Source organism: Chroicocephalus ridibundus, chromosome 13, assembly GCF_963924245.1.
Source record: "Chroicocephalus ridibundus chromosome 13, bChrRid1.1, whole genome shotgun sequence".
Lineage (NCBI taxonomy): Eukaryota > Metazoa > Chordata > Aves > Charadriiformes > Laridae > Chroicocephalus > Chroicocephalus ridibundus.
The window spans coordinates 5,111,250-5,134,165 of record NC_086296.1 but is presented as its reverse complement, the minus strand read 5'-3'; the positions used below and the strand labels follow the sequence as shown (position 1 = coordinate 5,134,165).

At 43.8% G+C, this 22,916-nt stretch overlaps 2 protein-coding genes across 10 annotated transcripts in view; one reads left to right on the top strand and one right to left on the bottom strand.

Annotated features, from left to right (window-relative positions):
- KDM2B (lysine demethylase 2B) overlaps positions 1-6,806 on the bottom strand; it is a 125,444-nt gene extending 118,638 nt beyond the window's left edge. For 4 of the 5 annotated variants that reach the window (XM_063351381.1, XM_063351386.1, XM_063351382.1 and 1 more), the window contains exon 1: positions 638-778. In XM_063351381.1, coding sequence (XP_063207451.1) covers positions 638-688 — 51 coding nt within the window. In that variant the 5' untranslated portion in view covers positions 689-778. Of the gene's footprint in view, positions 1-637; positions 779-6,562 lie in introns of those variants that run through there. The other variant, XM_063351383.1, reaches the window with a different exon arrangement.
- LOC134523020 (calcium release-activated calcium channel protein 1) lies at positions 155-22,517 on the top strand. 5 transcript variants are annotated; one of them, XR_010073193.1, is made up of 3 exons: positions 155-257; positions 4,568-4,816; positions 6,028-6,718. XR_010073193.1 is itself a non-coding variant. In XM_063351397.1 (3 exons), the coding sequence occupies exon 3, from the start codon at positions 19,276-19,278 to the stop codon at positions 19,834-19,836; it is 561 nt and encodes a 186-aa protein (XP_063207467.1). In that variant the 5' UTR covers positions 155-257; positions 4,568-4,816; positions 19,270-19,275; the 3' UTR covers positions 19,837-22,517. The 5 variants fall into 5 exon arrangements, 4 of the variants coding, with proteins under 4 accessions (XP_063207467.1, XP_063207469.1, XP_063207468.1 ...); XM_063351397.1 differs by lacking the exon at positions 6,028-6,718 and adding an exon at positions 19,270-22,517; XM_063351398.1 differs by lacking the exons at positions 155-257; positions 6,028-6,718 and adding exons at positions 836-934; positions 19,270-22,517.
- The last annotated feature ends 399 nt before the right edge of the window (positions 22,518-22,916 follow it).

Sequence of the window (22,916 nt, the reverse complement as noted above, 5' to 3'; positions counted from 1 at the left end):
CGCTTTATGTAACGCTGCGATGGATGCGCAGCCCCCACCCCGCCGCCTGCGCGCTTTTACAGCGCCCGGGGCGGGGGGGTGCCCAAGAGCAAGGGGCAGGAACCAGTTAAATGCAAGGGAGGGGGGTATAGGCCCGGTGCTGTTCCTCCCCCCCCCCCCCCCCCCCCCCCCGGAGAAGTTGCGGCGGGCGCGGAGCCGGGGCTGGAGGCGGCGGGTCCCCAGCCGCCGGTACCGGGGAGGGGCGGCCGCGCACGGAGGTAGGTTCCCCGATGCGGAGTTGGGGTTTGAGGTGGGGGGGTTGTGAGCCCGGTGCACCGGCTGCTTCCAGCAGCTCTGCCCCTCTCCCTGTAAATCCGCCCCGGTAGCCAGCCCTACACACGCGCGGTGGATCAGCACAAACCCACAGGAAAGGGGGGGAAAAAATAAATATATATATATATATATATATATATTATCGTCCCACCCTCGCCTTCCCCTCGGTTAAATTCCATCCCCCCTTCCCCAGTGCCTAAGCTGCTCTCTTGCAAACTAACTCGCTCCGCTGCCTGCGTTTTACATGCATTTCTCCCTTTGCAAACAATTAAGCAAAATCAATTAAAAGGTACAAATAGGAAATAGACAGAAGCCAGCTACACACCAATCTTCTTCCAGAGTCTTTCTCTGCCTCCATTTTTTTGGAGAGTTTCATCACTTAATTGTCAACAGTTCCTGTCCTGCATTTTTGGCCCAAATAGAGAGGAGGAAAAACAAAAGCCATCCAGGTCTCTCTAAAGTTTTGCAATTTTGCACCAGCACTTTTTTTTTTTTTTTGGAGGGGGGAGGGAAAGGGGGGGTGGGGAGGGGGGCGGCGGCGCTGCGTTTTGCAAAGTCCTTAAGGAACCATTTCCAGGCAGAGCGTGCGGAGCAGGGGCGCAGGCGTCGCCGTGCCCGGAACGTAAACAGTGACCGGGGGGGGTGGGTGGGATGGCGGCGGACGGGGGTAAAGCGGGGGGGGGGGGGCGGGGGGTGTCCGGGGGCAGCGGCGCGGTACCGGCCGCCTCCCCCGCTGCCGCCGCGGGGCTGGGTCACGAGTGCGGGGCGGGCGCGACACGCAGGCGCTGAGCGGCCGCGGTGGGGGGGTGGGGGGACATGGAGGGACGGGACACACGGGAGCGACCGGACACGTTGCGGGGGGGACGGACACACACCACAAAGGCGCGGAGGGTCCCTGCGTGGGTGCTGCAGTCGTGCCCCTAAAAGTTGAGCGGTTCACGGGGAGGGGGGGTTGCCCAGCATCACGTTTTAAAGCCCGGCGCAGTTTTTGAGGATTCCTCTTAGAGAGCAGGGAAATTAACGTGGCAAACGCTGGAAAGTAATCATACGCTACGGGGAGTTATGGTTAATTACTGTGCCTAGTTAAACACTCTGTTTTACGGGCGCTTGGCCTCGCCGTGTTCCTCTATCAGCCGGCAGCGAGAGGCTCGGCGCGGCAGCCCTGCCCAAGGCAAACGCCGGCTGATGCATAAAACGCTCCAAAATCTGCACCTATTTGCCTTGTGAGAACAGGTTCTAATATCTATAACGTGTTAAATAAAGCAAAATTGCCTTTGTAATAGGCATGTACAACAGGTAGTTAGAAATCGCATGAAAAAGTAAGGAACAATTACATAAAGTAGATACTGATAGAAAAAAAAATTGAGTATAGTGATACTGCTGGTTCCTAAGACTGCCAGAGGGTCTTGTTTCAGGAACACCAACTCACATCTACTCTAAATCGATGCTGAGCAAATATTGGGACCATCTGATTGCAATAGCAGGGTCAGAGTGCAGGTCTTGAACAGCATCCAGGTTCCGAAGTGTGTCTCCTCTGAAGTGACATCCTTTGCCTCCCCTCCACATCCCCCAAGAAGGGGAACATCAAAGAGTACCTAAACCCAGGGTCGGGGGCTGATGGCTCTGACAGTGCTCCTCTGGTTTGCGTTTTGCAATTATTTGAGGTGGATGTTGAGAATAAATGCATTTCTACCTTCAGTACAGTACTGGTTCACTGTTGTCTCTCCTGCATCAGCAAAAACTGAGAGTGCTCTGACCTAACCAGAACAAATCTCGTAAGCAAATTTCAAACTTTACATGGCTTTAATTCTCAGATCAGTTAAACAGAGGCTGAAACTCCTCTTAAAACAGGGCGTTTTTCTTTACTATTCCTGTCCGCTTCTACCAGCAGAAACATACTCATATACCATCCAGTCACCCTTTGCATACCTAACCAGGTCCTTTCTAGGTACTATATGAACGTATTAAATATTATGCAAAAGGTAAAACACATTAAAATTCAACTTTGCAGTCATCTCTTCGGAAAGATCCATATTTTAATGAATCATGACGTGGATAAAGGCAGGAGAGGACAGAGTTCTAACTTAGGATTCAAGGCACTGAGCTTCTCCTCCTGCATCTGCCAATAACTGTCTGCAGAATCTTGAAAAATCATGTCATCTTTCTCTAACATCTCTCTATTTGCAGGTGATTGAACTTGATTATCATATAGAAGTGTTGTATAGGCTATATATTGAAGTGTGGATTCCAGATGTCTATTACAGCAAGTGCATTATTAATCCATAATCCTGAAAAGATGTATGTGTATGTTAACCTTTCAGCCAAGATTACTCAATCTTAAAATTAAATGCATGTGTACATCTGTAGGATTGAGGCCAGAGTACTTGTACAAGATAAATGGATGTTACTAGAGAATCATCAGACAAAAAACACATAATCCATCCACTCTGTAAAAGTCCACCAAAAAAAGACAGAACAGAGACATAAAAGAAAATCAACTCATTTTTCTAAATCTTTTTTTTTTGGTCATGAACAACCTGGGACTCTTGGTGTATCAAGCAAACGCACTAAGGACTGTATTAATCACATACACCTAGAAACACCAGAGCACATTATTGAAGTATGGAAGTTGTTTCAGAAATATCACAAATTTAATCTCTAGACCGCCAAAAATAGAAAACACATTTTTAACCTTGTTTTAAGACAGAAATAATTGCTATTAAACTACAATTCATTTTACCATTGAAATAATACCATAACCTGTGTATTAATAACAAAAAACCTGTCCCAGACTTAAAAGAACTAGGAAAAAAAAAGGGGGGGGGAGTAGTATGTGGATGATGAGAATATCCCCAGCTGCATTAGATAGGATAAAACCATTTAGAAGCAATATTAAACCCGTGTGCTTCAGGACACGGGTTCAGTGCTGGCAGATGAGGGTTGGGGCTCGCTTCCCCTCCAAGCAGGTCATGCTGCAGGTTCCCAGCAGTGCCCTGAGCTGGGCCCCGTTAGGCAGCACTTGGTACAGGACAGGCCAGGGCTGCCGCAAGGCTGGCTTTCTTCACAGTCAAAAATAAGGGAAAAAACACTTTATATATCAATACAGCGAAAAGGGAGTGGTGATTATTGAGAAAGGGGCTAGCCTGAACTGTATTAAAAAAAAAAGGCACTAAAACTTTCGCTGGATGTTACTATAACTTATTTAAAATCTAATCATGATAATGTGATGGGTCCTGACCTTGTTAGCTTGAAAGTAGGAGCTGTCATTTAATTGAACTGACACTGCAAGGCGCATGCTAAAATAAGAACTATAGTGCTGTGCGTGGGAAGGCGGTCTGAAGAAATGGGTTGATTTCACCCCTACTGAGCTTCCATAGTTATTTCCCATTGGATAGAATGAACTGAAATAATATTTTAAACATTTTTTAAAATATCTTTCATCACATAAAACCTACTGTTCTATACAATACTTTGGGTTAAGACAGAAGACCAGATACTTAACCGGTTTATTGTTTTATGAAGGAAGTTTAAAATTATAGAATTTTTCTAGACATGACAGATCAAAATCTTTCCCCTGCAGAAATTCCATCAACTAAACTTTAAGCTCTACTTTAGATGAGATTTGCAGCAGAGATACTTGCCTTAACCTCCTCACTGCTTGGAACTGCTGACAAACCTTTATTTGCCTTTTGCAACTTCTAATGTGTTGTTTTTAATGCAGATCTACCATAATTTCCATTTTGTGGTAACCTGAATTGGTTTTGGTACAATAACAGGAACAAATAGAAGCAATGATTTGCATGTGAAGCTGGAAATATGTTTAAGAAAAACTGCTATGCAAAGGTTAGCACCTTGTACTGTATCACATTAATCATATGGTACTCAGCAAACCTATTCTTCTTATTCAGTCCTCCCACAGAAAATACAGAAGTACATTTTTACCAGAGAAAAATTATGAGTGTCCTTGTGACAGTGTACAGATTTCTCAGGGCTTTCTGGAGAGAAACTTGGACTTCTGCCACCTTGCTCCAATTGTGTTCATGCATAAATGATCCAGGGACTGGGTTGACATTACCTCTAATTAGGGGTAATAACAGCCTGCTGCTGTTCCCTTTCTCTTGCGTATGTCCCTCGTTTCTCCTGCATTAGGTCTAGTTTCATGCAGCCACAGGGTAAGTCAGTTCTGTGACCTGATCCAGCAGAAAAAGCACCCGTTAAGAGAAAAAAAAAACAGGTGGGTTTTTTTTTTCATTAGGTCAGTTCACTGAAGCTCTGTAGCCGTTTGATCGGTGTAATCTCCAGGATGGAGAGAGTGGGGTGAGGTGAAGGAAGAGTGCAGGACTACACCCTTTTGGTGGCCTTCGGCAATTGCACCGATCAGAGGTAACATCAAACCACAGCCTTGAACTCCAGCATGATTTCAGAACTCCCTGAAGCATTTCGAAGAGTTAATGAAGCATGACTGACTCTTTGTTTCATCCCGCTCTAGAGTGGCAGTATAGAGGTGTGTAATAATGAGTAATTAGAGTTGGAAATAAAAAAAATTATGCTGTTTAGTTTGTACCTCAGAATGGAGCTGCAAAATGGAACATAAAGGGGAAAAAGGGTACACTGCTGCAGTCCTGATGTTTTAGTTGCAGAAGGTGGCTTGATCCTTAATTTATATTTTCCTATTTAAGAAACTGGTATTTTATTTCTGATAGAAAAGGAAATAATGTTTATTTTATAGCTACAGTGCTGGGGCTTGGAAGCTTAAAATTGGCCATGGGTTTGGTTTGGAAAAGTGGATGGGATGAGATGAGATTTCTTTACTGCTTCAGTAGGTCCTTTCCGTACGTTTCCTTGAATGAAGTGTGCATCAGTGTGCAATATTGTTAGACCTTTCAAAGCCCTTCCCGATGAATAGGAATAGGAGTGATGGACAGAAGAACAGAGAAACAATGAGTTCAAAGAGTCTATTTTAATACAATTATTTAGAAAGACAGTTGAAGTCCTCAGCTGTATGTCTCTTATGGTTGTTTTTTTTATTTTTAGAGAAATCTGATTTTAGGGGACAGGTCAAGACCTAGGTATTATTTGTGCAGTAGTTCTCACCCATGACGTTACAGTTCAACTGTAATTTTGCACAGAAACGAGAAGAAACAGTGAACAATCAGTCTTGGTTATGCACACATACATAAACATTTTTCATAGCTTATGAGCAGCAATGCAAAATATTTTTAAATGTGTGATTCCACAGAGACACAATGACAGAGGCTTAAATGTTTGCTTGAGATGTGGAGGAAATTTTACACTTTTTTGATTGTTATCTCCCAAGTAAAATGTGGTAATGAAATCACAATATGGTGGTTACTCATTACTTTGCAATGTGGTGCTCAGACTTAGCCTAAGGCATCAGTGGGAGACTCAGAAAATGCTGATTGTGGTGATGAGGTTTGGGTTCTTTTAAAAGAATTAAAGCACGCTGAACAAAGAGTAGTATTTTATAATACTAACTTAGGCTGGACTTTCACTCAGTTGGATCCTATACAGTAGTACTGTCCGCTGTAAAGAAGGAAGGTGGCAAGCACTCCATGGAGTCATTTATACAACAGCAAAGGCTTTTAGAGAAAGACTAAATCAAACTCATTCTTCTAAAGAGGTGTTTTAATGCCCCTGTAGATAAAAATCTAACCAAAAGTTGTTTATAACAAGAAGACTCTGTTTATTTCCTAGGATGGGAATGAGATCAAATCTACATGGTAAGAAACGCTAGTTTCAGGGAATGCCTCTGAAGACTTCAAATCGTTAAGATTATTTTCTTGGGTGCTTCGACTATGTCTTTTTAAAAAGAACGTTATGTAAATGAAAAGCATTAAGTGACCTGGGTTGGTATAGACTGTCATCACCTTTACTGTGAATAAGTAAATATACGACCTTGCACATCAGAGAAAGGTGTGAAGAGAAGAACAAAAGCAAAAATGTTGAAGACAACGTGCTGTATTTTTCCGACTCCTACATAAGGTGGAAAATTTACACGCAATAGAAAATCACCAGTGCTTTTGATTTCTAACGGAACTAGTGATTCAGCTCATATGTGATCATCCACGTGCCTGTAAATAGTAAAAGTACCCTTGTCCACTATTATTTTTATTGTTAAAATCGTATTTTTCTTACTAGAAATTGATAGCAACAAGTTTGTTTCTTACATGTCCCTTAATTCTCCAGACCCACAAGTCTGATGTGGCGCAAGCACCGTATTACGTCTCACCTTTTCAGAAATCATCTTCATAACTGGGATGTGTATTTGCTATGGAGTTCTGCTCTGTGCCTCATTTCCCCCTCTGTAAAACACAGGAAAAATAAATTATGGTTTAAAGGGGTTGCATGAATGTGGTAATAAAAAAAAACTTTCAACACTAGCATACATATCTGTTGAAATGTTCTGCTTAATCAACTGCTTGCTGATAAAAAACGAGTTCATCAGGAGCTCTGTGCATATGAAACAGTTATGAAAACTATGTCACAAATGTATTTATCACTTTTAATTGGAAGCGAGGGTGGATGCTCAGACCACGGGACATTAAATGTCTAAGCTTTTTAGGAGGGGAGACTGAACAAGGAAGTATTTGAGAAATGGCTTTGTGGTTGTGTTTTGAGGGGAGGCAGCGACGAGTGGGGACGGAGCAGGAGGATGCCTCATCCCCGGAGGAGCACCCACCGCCGGACAGGGGTGGACAAAACTAAGGGAAAAACTATGGATTCCCGTCACCCACGCTCCAACCTGAGCCTGCTCACCCGGAGGCCGCGCCCCGGGCTCCAACCGGGCCTGGCTGCGGGGCTTCTCCCCGCTCAGACCCGCTGAGGGGGGCGGCGGGGTGACACCTCCCTCGGGGCTAGGCCTGGCTCCGCGCGGGCGGCGCTGAGCAGGCCGCGCTCCCCTCAGCGCGCACCGCGGCGGCGGGAAGCGGCCCCTGGGGCACGACGCCCGCCCGCCCTCAAGCTCCCTCGGGGGCTGCCGGGAAGCGGCCGCGGAGGAGCGGGGCCGAGGGCTGGGCCGGGCCGGGCCGTCCAATGAGGCGACGGCAGGGCGGTGCTCGGCGGCCGGCGGCGCGCAGGCTCGCAGCGCCGCGGCGGCAGGCGCGGTCCCAGCACCGGCAGCAGCCGCCGCCGGGCGCCATGGGGTGTTAGCGCAGCTGGTGCCCTCGCTCTGCCGCCGGAAGGAGCCGCCGCTGCCGTCGTGTGCCTCCCGCTCCGCTCCTCCGCCCGCCGCCCCGAGCCCATGAGCCTGAACGAGCACTCGATGCAGGCGCTGTCCTGGCGGAAGCTCTACCTGAGCCGCGCCAAGCTGAAAGCCTCCAGCCGCACCTCCGCGCTGCTCTCCGGCTTCGCCATGGTGAGCGCCCGGCCTCGCCCGGGCGTGCAGGGGGCCCCGGCGGGCGGCCCACGGCCTCCCCGGCAGCGGGGAGCGGTGCCACCGCTTCTCCGTATTTCTGGACGAGGAACTCGCTGCCTCCCCTCAGGCTGTGGCGGGGCGGGGGGGGACGGGGACGAGCGCGGCGCCTCAGGCGGCGCGTGGCAGCCCGGGGCGGCGGGAAGCGGGGCGGGCCCTGGCGCCTCTTCCCCACAGCGCTCGGGCAGCCGGGGTCAGGGCACCGCGCCGGGCAGGAGGAGGAGGCGCCGGGGCCGCCCCAGGAGCAGCGGGGGCCGGGTGGGGAGTCCCGTTGGGCTGTCATCGGTAGGGCGTTTTCTGTGGAGAGCTGTCACGCCACAAGTTAGAAGCTGCCTCACGGGTGTTACCTCCGCGCGGCTCCGGTACCTCCTGCAGGAGTTCTTGCTCGCTGCTTATTTTTCCTGCGGGGGATGCTCGGCTTGCCAAAAGCCATACTCGGCGGGACGCTCCTCCCGCTTGCTCCCGTAGGAAACAGCTGGAAATGTGGAGGTTGTCGGCGTTTCTCTGCGGTGTGAGGAGCGAGGCGCCGGGACAGCCCCGCTGCTCCCCCCGCCGGCCACCCCGCGACGGGTGCAGGGGCAGGGGTTGCACTGGAGCCGTGTTTAGGTAAAAATTAGGAAAAATAACTGATTACAGTGGCGTCGTCCCTCCGACTTGCCACATTCGTCGTTAGTCACTTGCAGTTAACGGTGTTTCTTTTGTTCACCCAGCCTTGGGTGTTCCTTAGTTTGGAGTTTTGTGCGTGTTTTAGAAACTTCTTTTTTGTTCGTATGGTTTTTTGCTTTCACATCTGATTATAGAAACGTAGTCTAGTAATCCTGACTATCTCAAATGAAAGCTCCATATAGACTGAAATATGGTAATTTACAGGCATCATCACATGTCCGGTCGTCTAACGTGCTGAGCTGCTAACTTCGCAGTCAGTCCCTTTATTCTTCTGTCTTGAAAACGCTTCGTAGCTGTAAATACCAAATTGTACAGCTCTGGCTGGCTTTGTTTCCTTTTTTGCCCTGCTTTTAACAAGGTGAGCGTTGTCAGCTGTAAAAATACATTTCCCTTAGGAGCGGTTGCTCTAGAGAGAGGATGCTGTTTGACAACGTAGCAGCCGGTCTGCAGCGGTCTTCTGACGGTCAAATAAATGTCACTGACCTCCTTCAATGGCTAAAAACAGATTACAGCTCCTCAGGGGTGGTGGTGGACTGCTGTTCGTTTGACTGACAGGCGACTGTGTTAGTGCAGCGGCATATTTGAGTTGGTTCTCTTTGGGTAACACGCATCAGGCTGGTAGCTCGTACTCCGCTGCTGCTAATGAGTTTTCCTTATTGTACAGCCCTTCTCCTGTGTCAGAGCAGTTTGTCGGGGTGGTTTCTTGAGTCAGGCTTTTACATTGAGGAAGAGAACATGGGGAACTCCCTCTAGTTTGTTGGTTTTTACAAATTTTCATGTAAGGGACGTTGCATATCCATTAATAAAAATACTATTATTTAAAAGTTATACTTAATCTCTTAAATCCCTTTGGCTTTTCTCTAAATGTATACTATGTGGACTATAAAAATCCGGTGGGTGTATGAGGTGAGGCTTCTTCTACTTCTTTCTTGATTTTCTGGAAGAGTTCTAGGAGTTCAGTGTCCTGCAGTTGAAAACTGCGTTTGAATTGATGTTGTTTAGGGTATTTCAGGAAAAAGCGACTTTGTTCCGATTAACAAAATCTGTGGTTGCCAGGAATGCTACATGTGAACGTTCATTGTATTTTAATTTTCTGGAACCTACCTCTCAAAAAATTCCACTTTTTTTTTTCTTCCTTTAACGAGGTCACGCTGGAAATCAACTTGTAGCCTCATTGGTTTTGCGATGACAGATAGTCCTCCAGCTGAGACTTCCTCTTCTATTTTCAGAAGAGCTGACAACTTTCAAGTATTTTTAGATTTCTTTTGAGTTACTTTGCTTATCTTTTAAAGCTGTCCTTCGCAATTTCTGCCTTGAAAAGCAGGGCCTTCTCTCTGCTGTCACGCCTATGCATTGTTTACTAAATTCAGCAGATTCTTTGGCACCTGATATTCGAACAAAATGCTGCTAAAGTACAATCTAGTCTTGGATCTAAAGCTTACAACAGCAATTAAGCGTTATTGTTCCTCTGTTTTCCCTATCTATGCAAGGAAGAAAGAGCCTAAATGACATATCCAGGACCGCCCAGCAAGTTGATGGGAATTGTCAGGAGTGGAATGTGCTCGTTTCCATGCCAGTCCTGTTGATCCTGGCTTTTCAATTAAACAGTACCCGCATCCTCTAGTATGAGCTAGAGTTTATCCCCGCTAAACTGTTCCTTTATTTTGGACTAATTTTGTGTATAACTGCAGGCATTTTGCAAAGTTGATTCCTTCAAGATCGGTTACGCATGCCCCAGTTAAATGATGCATGCTGAAGTCGAGAAGTCAAGAGATTGCCCGGGTCAGTGATGTGTAGAGTATGTAATGCTCAGCCAGGTTTCAAACTCAGAAGCGTTATGCTTCCACGGAGAAGACTGATTAAAAACCTGTTTTGCAATTACTTTTATTTTAGAGCTACACATCATGATTTGCTGCTGTGTGTTAGCTTCAGAAAGAGTTGCAGGGTCTGGTGATTGCAAGCTGATGTTGGAGCTAAGCTCCCACGAGTAAACCTGAGCATTTATTCTCTGCAGGTTTCCATGGATGCTGTCGTCCAGGGCCATACATCTAAGAGGAAATTTATGAAGCTTATTATCTTGCCTTTAGTACGCTTTTCCAATTTATGGGGCCAGCAAGTAATATCAATCCCCCAAATTGTTAGAGGTAAAGAAAGAAATCGTAGATTGTAGGGTATGTGTAGTCCATGAAAGAACAGACGATTCCTTCCATGCAGTAGTGGAGGCATTGAGTGTTTCTCACTTCTGTGTTATATCCCAGATATTGATGTATGATTAATTTTTTTTTCCCTCCCATGGCTGGCTTTATCTGTTTTTATTTCTTAATCCAGTTTATCTGAATACTGGAAATATTTTGCAGATTGTATCCAATATTGCAAGCGCTAGCTCATCCACGCCTACAGTAGCAGTATCAAGAGCTCCAGTGTAGACAGGCTGCTGGCAGGTTATTTTGGTTGAACAATTAAGCCGACTTGTTAGCATCCTTTTGTCATCAGGGATGCATCACTCAGTAGTATGACAACATCATGATACCAGAGTCGCAGATATCAGAGGAAAGTTGTTAAATCCCAACAGTCATCAGACTGGAAAATTCAAAAGATCGCCTCCCATCCACCAGTTAACAGCTCTGTGAAAATACCTGGGTCTCGATTAGGGATTTAAATCATATGTCCACTGTGGTTGACTTAGATATATTTGGGATTTGGAGGACATTAGTTACCAGACAGCATGCTTTTTCTTTTAAGTACCTGTAATGTTTCAAGCTGGCTAGACTGTGGTGTAGATAGTAATATACATGCTTCAAATACTGAATATCATCAAGAAAGTGTCAACTCTTGCCTTTGAAATATAGCCAATACAGTCTTCTGAAGACAGCTTCAGTCATGTTTTGTAGCAGACTGACTGCACTGATAAATATTTATGAAACTGATTTCCATAATAGTTGATGTTGAAGTAACGCTAGGTAGGACCCAGGGCCAGCTGCTGTCAGTGCTGAACAGATACTGTAGAAGCTGTTTTAGCTGTACTTAACTGGATTGCTGGTAGAGACACGTTCAACAGCTGTGTTTCGTAACCTGCAGCAAAGTGTTGCTTTTGCCACCACTTATCTTTTATATATGCACTTATTAGCACTGTGCTCTGAAGAATCTTCCCCCATATAAAAGGTTTCTTCTTTTTCAGTTACGAAAGCAACGTTTTGTTGCTCCTTTGAGCATCCCTGTCTCAAGGTCATAGACAAGGCAGGCAGCTTGGAGCACTTAGGGCTCTAATGGATAAATGATGCTTAGCTTCTCTTCTGTATAAAACCAGTAATAAGATCGTTATTTTGACTTACCTTTTTTAATTTCCAGTGACTGATTCTGATTTTTATGAGTTGTTTATAACTCTTAATGAATGGTGCACTCTGTGAGAGCCTGGCTCTGTGCCTCTGTCTCTGGGAGTGAATAGTACTGTCAGGAAAACAGACCGACAAACTGACTGACTTGGGAGCCGAGGAGGCAGCCAGAGGAGTGCTGATTTCTAGTGATGGCCATGACACCCGTCTCATTCTTGACTTTTCTCTGTGGTCCCACAAATAGGCAAGCAGTGGGGTAGAAGATGGAGCTTATTATTGAAATAACCTTCTGATGTGAACCTCAAGACTTGTAGAAACCACTTCTATGTGCATGGAGTTTTTTTCCTGCTAAGAGTAGTGTGTGCTATGAAGAGTCACTTGCATGTGTATCTGTATAGATAACCAGATATAGTCAAGTCTAGTCCTAGCTGCGACAAGTGAAGGTAAGAAAATATTTCTGCAGATAGGTGATGACTAAAATATTTTAGTGATCACTATGCAGTTTTACCTTGGTGTGTGTTGATCCAGTGAGGTGAAGGTGTTGTAGCACCGATACATTTATCCAGGTAAGATTTGCATCCTCCTCTTGCTGTGTGGATGGACTGTTACAAAACGCAACCATGATGTTTGATGAACACAACTTTCTTTTAAGCCACTCCTGACATGCTAGACTCTATATAAAAATTATCTTTTCCTCTTAATCAATTTCCTGTTCAGGAATGGTAGCTGTGGCCAGGGAAGAGGAGGTGGGAACAATCTTGGAAGGGTATGCAGATAACTCTAGACTTGTGTTCATTAAGAGGTGGTTGGTGTCTTTAGTAAGACTGATGTTTGAAGCTGACTTTGTCCTTTCTGAAGGGGTTTTGCTTGTTACAGTCTGTGAGGCGGCTAACTGCATGAGCAGTAGATGTAGTAAGAATGGGATCATATCGAGAGCCAGTCTTTCTCAAAGTATTCCATTAAATGGGTCATTATGAGATTGTCTATATTTAAACCTAGTAAGTTTTAATAAGATTGGTGTCTTGCTCTGTGATTCTTGTCTGAATCTGCAAGATGCAAAGGACAGGAGAGCACTTGTGATTGGAGCTCTAGGCTGGTCAGATGGCATCGCGTGAGGTATGGGAGACAAATCGACGGCCAACCCATTATGGGGATGTCAGTAGTTGCTGCCTGCAACCCCCTGGTTACAGAACATATGTAGCTAAAATCAGGTGCCTAGTGGAGAAGCGCCAAGGAGTTTGAATTAGCTGTGGCTCTGTCCGGTTGAAGCTCTCTGTCCATGGCATGCTGAACTTGATCGTGACTCGCCACTGTGTGTCAGCGCTAGTACTTGATACCATGAGAGATAGTATGGCAGTTACAATGCCAGCTCCCAGCCCGTGTTATATTCCTGCCGATCAGAGCTCAGAGTCATCTTTGCAGGGAAGGCGAGAAGAGGAAGTCATCTATAAATAGTTCATAGATAATACAGACTTACTTGAGAGAAGGCATTTTATTTCCTTTTTCAGAATCAGCAGCCGCTGCTGTAGGGAAAAGATGCAAGCTTGTGATTTAAGTCAGAAAGCTCTCAGATACTCTGTTCACTGCTGTTGCTATTACACAAAGAACAGCTACCTCTTTTCCTGTGTTGAAAGTCTTGAGTGTCAGTATGACTTGCTACATGGGTGGCTCTTACGACAGTTCTTCCTTTTTGTTTTCCTTCTGATTGTTGTCTGTCGTGTTTTATTTTCCCTTCTTATTTCAGAAACCCCTATCTTAAAACAGGAATTGAATTTGAAGCTTGTGTTATGCTGGGATTAAAACCAGCCTAAGTAAAACCAACATACTGTCTAGTAGCATGTAAAACTGGAGAATAATGCTAAAATTTGGAGCAAGTCATTAATTTCTGTCCTGCTGCTCTGGTAAAAATGAACAAGTGACAAACCAGGACAGTTGCTTATCCTGCATTTCTGTAGCAATGTAAGCTTCATTTGCAGCTATATATGTGACTGGTGCTTTATATTTATTGCTACTGCTGGTGAAAATTGTTGTATTAATGTATCACAGGTCACTTCTTGCAAAGCGGTGGAGTCAGTATTTGTCAGAGGCACTACCTAAGTATTTTTGTAGAAATGGAAACCTTCAGAGCATGCAGGACTTTTGATTTCCATTTAAAAGCAGGAACTTTAATCCCCTCTGGTCTCATAAACCATGGAAGCATTATAAACAAGGAAGTGAAATGAACTTATTTCAGGATATTAAATAAAACTGAAATGCAGATTCTTCTAGAGAACAACTTGTTAAATTTCATGCAATACTGTAGTATTCAGGCTGCAGTGACTCTGAAACCTAGGACTGTTGGAAGCCTTACCATGGTTCTGTGCACAAATTCAGTTATCTTCTGAAAAAATCTGAATGCCCACCTTCGTTAGGCTTATGAGAACTCCAGTCCTGCATCTAATGTCATGAGAGTCCTTTTAATTTTGTCAAGAAGCTGTAGTAAATCTTGCAGTCATATCTGTAGGATGATCTGAAGTTAAAGTTAGCTCTTCTTTGAGCCAGGGATTAGACCAGATGACCTCTTGAGGTGTCTTTCAACCTACGTTATTCTATGATTATGCAGCAAGGCAGGATGCTTGCAGCATGGCAGCTGCACAGTAGAAACCATGTGGCAAGAATGGTTTCTAAGCAAAGAAGCTTTGAAAGCAGCGAAGGAGAAGCTGCTGAAGCATGTTGTATTGGATTCTGTGCAGACATCAATGACCTGCCCTGAGGGGCCTGTCTTCTGAACCACTGTTGAAACGGGACACAGGAAAACATCCTCCTGCGTGGAACATCAGTGTGTACCTATGAGTTCAGGCTTTGCTTGGATTTGGATCCTATCAGATGAGCTCACCAGGGCCCTGTTTTTGCAAGTTTTAACTTACAAGGGCAGTTGTGATCTGTGCATTTTGAAATCGCAGCATGAACAAAGGAGAGAACTTCTGATGCTTCGCTTCACTGTTTGAAAACAGGCATGGGGCCTCATAATGAAAAATGGAGCTTTTTGTTTTAGGTGCCTGGCTTAAGCTTGGCCCAGGAAGTAAAGAATTGAGTTGGCAGTTTTTGTTTGAGTTTTTAGTGAAAGGCTTCCCAAATTAGCTTCCTTGACAGTTTTAGGAGACAGAAAACATGAACTGATTTTTCACTTACGGGTCAAGCTGGAGTTACTCTGCCAGGCACGAGCACAAGGAGGCTTTGCTGTGCCCCCCCAGCGACTTTCCATTAGCTTCAGTAGACTCTGAAACCCTTCGGCATTCTGTATCCTATAACCTCCCCAAAAGTCTCAATCTGAAGTGAGTTCTGCAGTATCTGGTAATCCTGAAGGAATGGTAAAGAGAAGTGTTGCTTTCCCCACTCCTGCTTTCAGGGTGTTTCTAATGCTGGTGTCAGTTATAGCTGCAACTTTGTGCATTTTCTCTCTGTGTATGGGTGTCTGTGTCCAGCCACTTGGCTTCAGCATAATTTTTTCCTGTCCTCTCTGTGAACCCATGAAAAACTCTCTTCTGTCTTTTGTTTCTTGTGCACGTACTCCATAGTTTCTATGACATTTTGTCACTGGTCAGTTTAAGAAAAACATCAAACTCCCTTTCTGGAGAACTTGTGGTCTGCAGAGAGCTGTCAGCGTTGTTGTGGAGCTGCATCTAATGTGTCTGTCTTGTAAGTATACCCTGAATGTTGGGAGTCTGTTACACTCATCCTTTAGAGGGCTGAGCCTGTAAAGCTGTGATCCTTTTAGTGTCAACAGAATTATTTTTCTAGCCACTGTAGTCTCCCAAGTGGATAAATCGCGATGCTTTCTCTCAAAGCAAGTGGATATTGTTTCTCTTTTAGCATTTCTGTTATTCACTTTGGTGTAGGATGTTTCCTGGCCCAGTGGTCATCAGTTGATGCAGTTAGTACTCTTCCGGTTAGTTCCAGCCGTGGACAGGAGGTCATGTTGCTTGTTGGCAAGGTAGCCAAGTAGGACTTAACTTCAAGTGTCATTCCTGGTTGCTGGACTCCCTTAGCGTTCACCATCAGGGCTGTGCTGGCATGAAAACCACTGTGGAAGGGACTGAGTTGGGAGAAGATGCTGAAACTGGACCAGTTGTACACCCCCTGTGGATGTCCTTGTCTTTTCTAGGAGGCTCCTCTGGGAGCTTGTCCTCCCCCTGGTGCTTTGTGGTATGTGGCCTCCCTCCAGCAGCTTTCAGCCGTATGGAGGTGTATGCGAGGCTTCAAGGTTGGGATGGCTGATTGCCCTGCTTCTGCCTTCACAGCTTATTAGCATCCCAAACCGGGAATAATTGTCAGTGTGTATGGATACTCGTCTGCCAGCTTATTTTGCATGTTAGAAGACTAGTACTTAGGCTATCTGTCAAGTGATGTTGATGCTACCCACAATTATTCTTAAAGAGAGTACACTTCAAATTACAGTAAGTAATTGCACGGTATGGTTTGAGCTGAAGGAAGTTACGCTCTTCCTGCTCGTGGGGTGAATAGTGGCAAGCATTGAGTAACACCTACAGTCTTGCTGGATTTTAGAAAACTCTTCCTCTGAGAGGTGATTTGGGGCCTACCTGTGCAACAAGCTTCCTGTGCAAGGCAGATCTGTGTTAATGTATTTGTCAGACGTATGAACTGAAGCCTTGCTTGCTCGTGTAGCTCAATCTTGGGTTTCAGCTATCCCATCAGTGTATAATGGTTGTCAGTATTCCTGGGGTCACTCTTTTAGGGCAACACCCAGAAATGTTAAAATTAAATCTTTTTAACCCAGGAGAACTTGGATTCCTGGTCTCGATGTCTCCTTTTAATAGTTGTCCCTGTGATTCTGTCAGTGCTTACCTAGACACAGAGCTGTCTGCATATCTGAATGCTATTTAAATTAAGCTGGTTTCTTGCAATATTTTGTTTTGATCATGCATATAATTATAGATAAATGAGAAACAGGTACATTTAGATTGAATGTAATTATTTAGCGTTTCTTTTTTAGCTCAGGTTAGGTAAAGAAGAGGAAGAAAAGATTTCTTGGTGGTGTGTTGAAATGGAAAGAGCAGTAGCTTCAAGACAGCTGGTATGTTGGAATTAAGAGAGTGACTGAATTTCAAAATCAGATGCTTCATACCATTATTACATGGAGACATTGATTTATGGAAATAGAAATTGTCTTCAATATTTGGCGAATTAAATACATCAGTTCTTAAAAGAAAATAAAGTCTTCATTTTATGATGCTCTTTAGTGTCATGGTTATGTTAACGTAATAAGTACCAGGATAAAGGATTAAAATGTCTTGCAATGCTGGATGTTTTTGAGTCCAGACGTGCACCAGAAAATTTACAAGAAAAAACATTGATTAAGTATGAAAATGACTCCTCAGTGGTGAAGGATTGCAATTGATCTGTGAAAAACACAGGAAGCCCAACCTCCCACGAGTACATTGTGACTTCACAAGCAATCCTGCAGAAGAGAGACCTGACGACCAAATGTTTATCCTCCCAAATGTGAAGTTTCCCACAGTTGAGAAATGGTATTTTTAAATCTTCAAGCAAGAATGTTATATGCATTAATATAATTTCTTGTTGAGTTTCTTCTAACACTTGGAAACTGCTAGTTGGCTGGGTGGTTAGACTTATGACAACAAAAGCTTTCAATAAAGGGATTAAAATATTGGCAAATGGCCTAGAATGCCCGTTGAAACATGGCTGAGCAAAACCCTCAGTGTGTTAGCAGTTAAGAGTTCTGGTGTCCTGGAACATGCTGGTTCTGGGAGTGAAAGAAGGTGGGATCCCGGACGAGGTGTAGCTTGGCTCAGCTCTTGCAAAATACTGAGGTTTGAATATTCTTGCTGGGTTTGCAGCTGGTTTTGGGTCCTAGTTTCTACATCTTCCTGCATCCATGTTTTATGAAATTTCCTTCATATCAGCTTATGAGAATTGAGGTGTTAGAAATGTATGCTATAGGCTGAGCATCCAAACCATTAATAATGGCATGTGGTAATGGGTTGAACCTGCATTGATGGGATGCAGAAAAGCTGATTCGTTTTAGGCACTTTGTTGTACAAACTGATTTAATTTTTTTTTTTTTAGGGCAAACTTGTACATTACAGAAAAACTAGGTTCATAGCTTAGTGCTGCCAAGGGTCTGAGGTCCTGGTACAACTGCTTCTTCCTTGGTTACGCAGGCCTGTGCCACCTTCATTGTCTATCAGAGGCATCACAGAAGCAGCTCAGCTCGCTAAGCTAGGAGAAGATTACCACTTCTTAACCAGGTTAGCTTTCACTGGGCTAGCAAGTTGAGTCATTTCAATGAAGGATCAAGGGTGGGCAGCCAAGGCGCAGAAAGGGCTGGTGTGGATCAGTCTGAACTGTGCTGAATGGCAGCCCCCGCGCCTTCCTTATATAGTGTACATGTGTTTATAGTTAAGACTGCAGTTAATTTTTTTCCTCTGCATTTTAAACATATTTTGTCTATTTAATGAGTTCCTTTGAGAAAGTGAACTAAACATAGAGACGTTGTATTATTCCTTCTCTGGAACTGTGCTTTGTCTGAAAGGCAAGAGCTGGGTTTATGAGTTTCCTAGTGCTGTTACTTAATGGTAATTTCTGCTCCCTAAGCACGGGTGTGCTTGGAGATCTGAGTTTATAAAAGGGCATGGCTGCGTACCATAGAGAGGACTGGACCTTGGAGCATCTTCATGAGATAGGATTGCTCGCCCAGAGGTGAGGCGGGACACAGCTTCCAGGGTTAGAGTAGCTAGTGATGTCTGGCAGCACTCTGTTTTTCTGGGAGACTACTGTTTTATCTCTCCTCTAGCCTCTAACAGGCCTGTTTGGCTGCTGTGGACATTGTGGAGACTTTCATGTTTTGAATCTGTATTCTAGAGTCTGCTTAAATACTTACTTTGAGTGAAAGAATATAGCTGAGAGCCCTAGGGAAAGGTGACCTTTCTAATGAAAGGCTCCTGTTCTTCAGAACTTAAATATCCAAGGAGAAAGGACCATCAAGATTGTGATGGGCAGTCTGCTGCCTTCACAGGTTTTCGTGTTATAGATACTTCAAAAGACTTTGTATGGTTTTCATTCTACATATGTATGGGATACAAAGCATTTGCTAATACCCATCAAAATTTATAATCTGTAGTACAAGATCAAAAACTGCCTCTACAGTATAACACAAGAAGGAAGAAATGTTCCACTTTAGGAGTCCAAGTATGTTGATCACAAAGTTCAGCTGTGTTGCTGGGATGAGCTGGAGGTGGCAAGGGGGTTGTGCTGTTCAGAGCTTTTGTGTATGCTGGTGGTTTGCTCTGCAACAGAACAGTAAGTATGAAAATGGTGGCCTTTGCTCAGACCTAAACTTGGGCCTAATGAAAAGGGTGCAAATGGACATGAAGAGACATTAAAACGCAGACTATTATTTTGTCTGGATCTGGTGATCTTCCGGAAACATGATTTAAACTTAAAATAATCTATAGTCAAATAATATGTGATGTAGGTAATTAAATCTCTCTCTTCTTTCCTTTTCAGGTGGCTATGGTGGAAGTTCAGCTAGACGCAGACCATGACTACCCTCCAGGTCTCTTGATAGCCTTCAGTGCCTGTACTACTGTCCTTGTTGCAGTTCACCTTTTTGCACTCATGATAAGTACCTGCATTCTTCCAAATATAGAGGCTGTTAGTAATGTGCATAATCTCAACTCTGTAAAGGAATCTCCTCATGAGCGTATGCATCGGCACATTGAGCTCGCGTGGGCATTTTCTACTGTCATCGGGACTTTGCTCTTTCTTGCAGAGGTGGTGTTACTGTGTTGGGTGAAGTTTCTTCCTTTAAAGAAGAAAACTGATCATCCCCTCCAGAGCAACAGTTCTACCATCACATCAGGACAGGCAGCAGCCATTGCATCGACGTCTATTATGGTTCCCTTTGGATTGATTTTCATTGTGTTTGCAGTCCACTTCTACAGGTCACTGGTGAGCCATAAAACAGACAGGCAATTTCAAGAACTGAATGAACTTGCTGAATTTGCACGGCTCCAGGATCAGCTGGATCACAGAGGTGATACTGTCTCCTCAGCCGTTACCCATTTTGCGTAAACCTGTACTTAAAGAAAATAAACCCATTATTCTGCTTCTGCCTTGTTATGTTGACTCCCCTGTGGATGAACTGGTTGAACTGTGGATTACTGTTTAAAGAGAGATTATAAATGTTGTTCTAACCCTTTAGAGAGGAAAAAAATGTTCCTTTCATATGACTTTGTCTCTCTGACATCTGAAGGAATGGATGGTGGGGTGCATCCCTCCTCTCGTGGGCACTGTCTAGATTGCTTCTTGTTAATGCTGAATGGTGATTGTATAAATACATGGAGAATAACATTGTAAATTTGGTATTTGTTAGGGATGGATAGAGAAGCTTTTTTCCCCCCTCTCTTTATTTGATGTTGGCATTTACTAGAAGATACTGCTTGTCCAATCCATATTGCATGGCATGATACAAATTACTTGGGATATGCAGCAATTAGCACTTGGTTTCGGTGCTAGCGCTGTTCTCTCTAGAAAGCCTGACAGATGGTAGAAGTGAAAGCTTTCCCACCACTTTTCCCAGTATGTTTTGCTGCCAAGTAATTATTACTTTACTGATTTCTCCAGCGCCTTTTTCCCATGGCAGTTACACATTTTATAACTCGCTAAACGCTAAACACCCATGACTAGTCTTACTGCGATGTGGCATGGCCACATGAGTAGGAATGAGACTCTACTCTTCCTTGGAAGAAAATAAAAGCAATAACTGTTTTAAAGTTCTCATGAGCTGGCACATATTATCTGGACAGATAGATTTGCCTGTTTCCCATTTAGGAATCTTTTTTTAAAAAGAAGGAACTAGATGGAAACTGTCACTGGATAATTTTTTTTTGCTTGAAAATCAGAACCACTGCTGGGTTTTTTCCAAGCCAAAGTAGTAATTATTTTGTACTTTTATATTATAAATATATTTTTAATAAATCCTCAGATGCAAGCAGCAAAAGGTGCTTTCTCTGCATTGAATTCCCAAGTAATTAGCTATGCCTTGGTCTTCCTTGTTTAGAAGAAGTCTTTTCCTTGATGAAGTGTTGTATTTAATAACTTGTTATACATTTTTGCTTCCAAAGGATCTGGAAGACTACTTTTCTCTATGTAGATTTATTTATGAAAATAGATTATTTGTAATTAATATTGCTGCTTACTTTCAGACACGTCTGTTACAGCGAGGCTACTGTGTCGTTTTTTATTTCCTCTTCAAGCAAAAACTTCCATTTCGTCCCTCAGATAAGAGGCTTGTCCAAGAAAGACTGCAGCCGTTGTCCCGGGCAGCTTCAGTAATTCTAGCTGTGTCTAGAAGTGGAATTTTTTGGAATGCAGTTCTGCTGTGGAGCAGCTTTGGGCTTTAATGGGTAAAAGCTGTTTTTAGAACACAAACTGAGACAAGTTTCAAGAGTAGTGGAACAAAATTGACCTCCCTATCCTAGCTAACACTGGGGAATAGAAACCTGGGGGTCTGAAATTAGACAGGAGTGAACGGGACAGTGCGGTGGAGCTGTACGTGACTGAGCCTGGGCTGCACATGGTGCTCACGCCCAACCTCCATCTCAGGTTATCCCGACAGATTTCATCCCTGTAGGATGTGCCTACAGAGTTAGGGTAGCAGAGCGTGTTTACTACTGAAGCAGCCTCACGAGGGGAATGGGACTGATGCCTCATGTCAGCACCACCGCTGTGCGAAGTGTTGACGAGGTTACCTCTGGTGTGTTTGTATTCTGAAAAACAACAATCAAAAAACCCTGCTGGGCTGTTTTATCGGTGGCGTTCTTGCAGGGATGTTCTTGGTTCACAAGCAGAAGGCAGCTTTCCACTTGCTGTTTTCACAAGTCCCTCTGTCATACAGATGTCAGACTGGATTTTCTCCAGCTCTGCCATTACATTATGCTTCAAGTATATTCTGTTACTGGTGTAAGTCTGCTGATGGTGAGAATTGTGACTACAGTCCCACAGGTGCTCGTTCACGGAGCACTGGAAGGATTATGTTAGTAAAGGCATTAATGAAGCAGCATTCCAAAACACAAAACCTTAGTAGTAGGCACAAAATGCACCTTCCCGTCCTTTACTGGAATACTTTTCCTGTCTTGGGAGAAAAAAAGACTCTTAAAAACCCTCAGTAAAGAAAGAAAACCTGACTCAGTATTCACACTAGAGCAAATGGTTGAAAGGGTGGTTTCAGGCTTAAAAATCATGCTTCTGTCCATAAATTGTGTATTTAAACCATACAGTGTTATCTTGAATGGAAGTCCAGACAATATATTTCCCAAGTTTATTTTGTAAAATTACTTGGTGTCCTGGATAAGTAGCTGAGCTTGTCTTTATCTTGTGGATCTTTTAGAAAGTGACACAGACGTGGGGTTTTTTGTTTTTTAGAAATACAGAATTAGAAGCTAGTGGGACCGCCTTATTTTTAACTTCCTTAAGCTGGTGGGTTCTGAGCTAATGGCGCTGTTACTACAGCTGCTTTTCTGACTATTTTCTGCACTTTAAGCCATGATATCGAGTATGTTTCATTTTCCAGCTGTGGAAATGGTCATGAAAGTTATACTTTGAGCACAGTCTTGTAACTGTGTGCCAGAGGCAGTAACCAGACCCAAACACGTGGATCTAAACATTGAGTGCACTTAGAATTTGTTTTTTATCCCTTATTTATACTAATGGTATTATGCATTTACCTCAAGCATTTTAAACATTGGTTATTGTATATCACTTATTTAGATATAAAATACTGAAATAAAATATACTCAATTGTTGCTGATTATTTGTTAGCTAGAGGCCTAAAATGTGCTGATTTTTTTCTACATCACTTATCTCTTCAGCTATGTTGTGCTAATCTTGTGTATTTCTGAGGATCTCTTAAATGTATTCAGTTACTCGTTTCAGTCATAATATGAAGATAAAATTTCCTGTTCACGTAGGCAGGTATAAAGAATGTAACGTAGTTGACATGTTTTTCCTCCTGTCAGCACTGCTTAAATCTTGGGACTAAGCATGTTGTATTTTTACTCTCTCAAGTGCTTAAATAGAGAAGTAGGTTATCTTTCAGCCTAGAAAACATGAAGAGTCGAGGGACCAAATGAACTGTAAACCAGTGGTGATGC

Coding starts and splice junctions, on each gene's coding strand:
- LOC134523020 (XM_063351396.1), top strand. CDS start 7,574: ATGAGCCTGAACGAGCACTCGATGCAGGCGCTGTCCTGGCGGAAGCTC. Junction 7,688..19,269: donor TGCTCTCCGGCTTCGCCATG/GTGAGCGCCCGG, acceptor TTTCCTTTTCAG/GTGGCTATGGTGGAAGTTCA.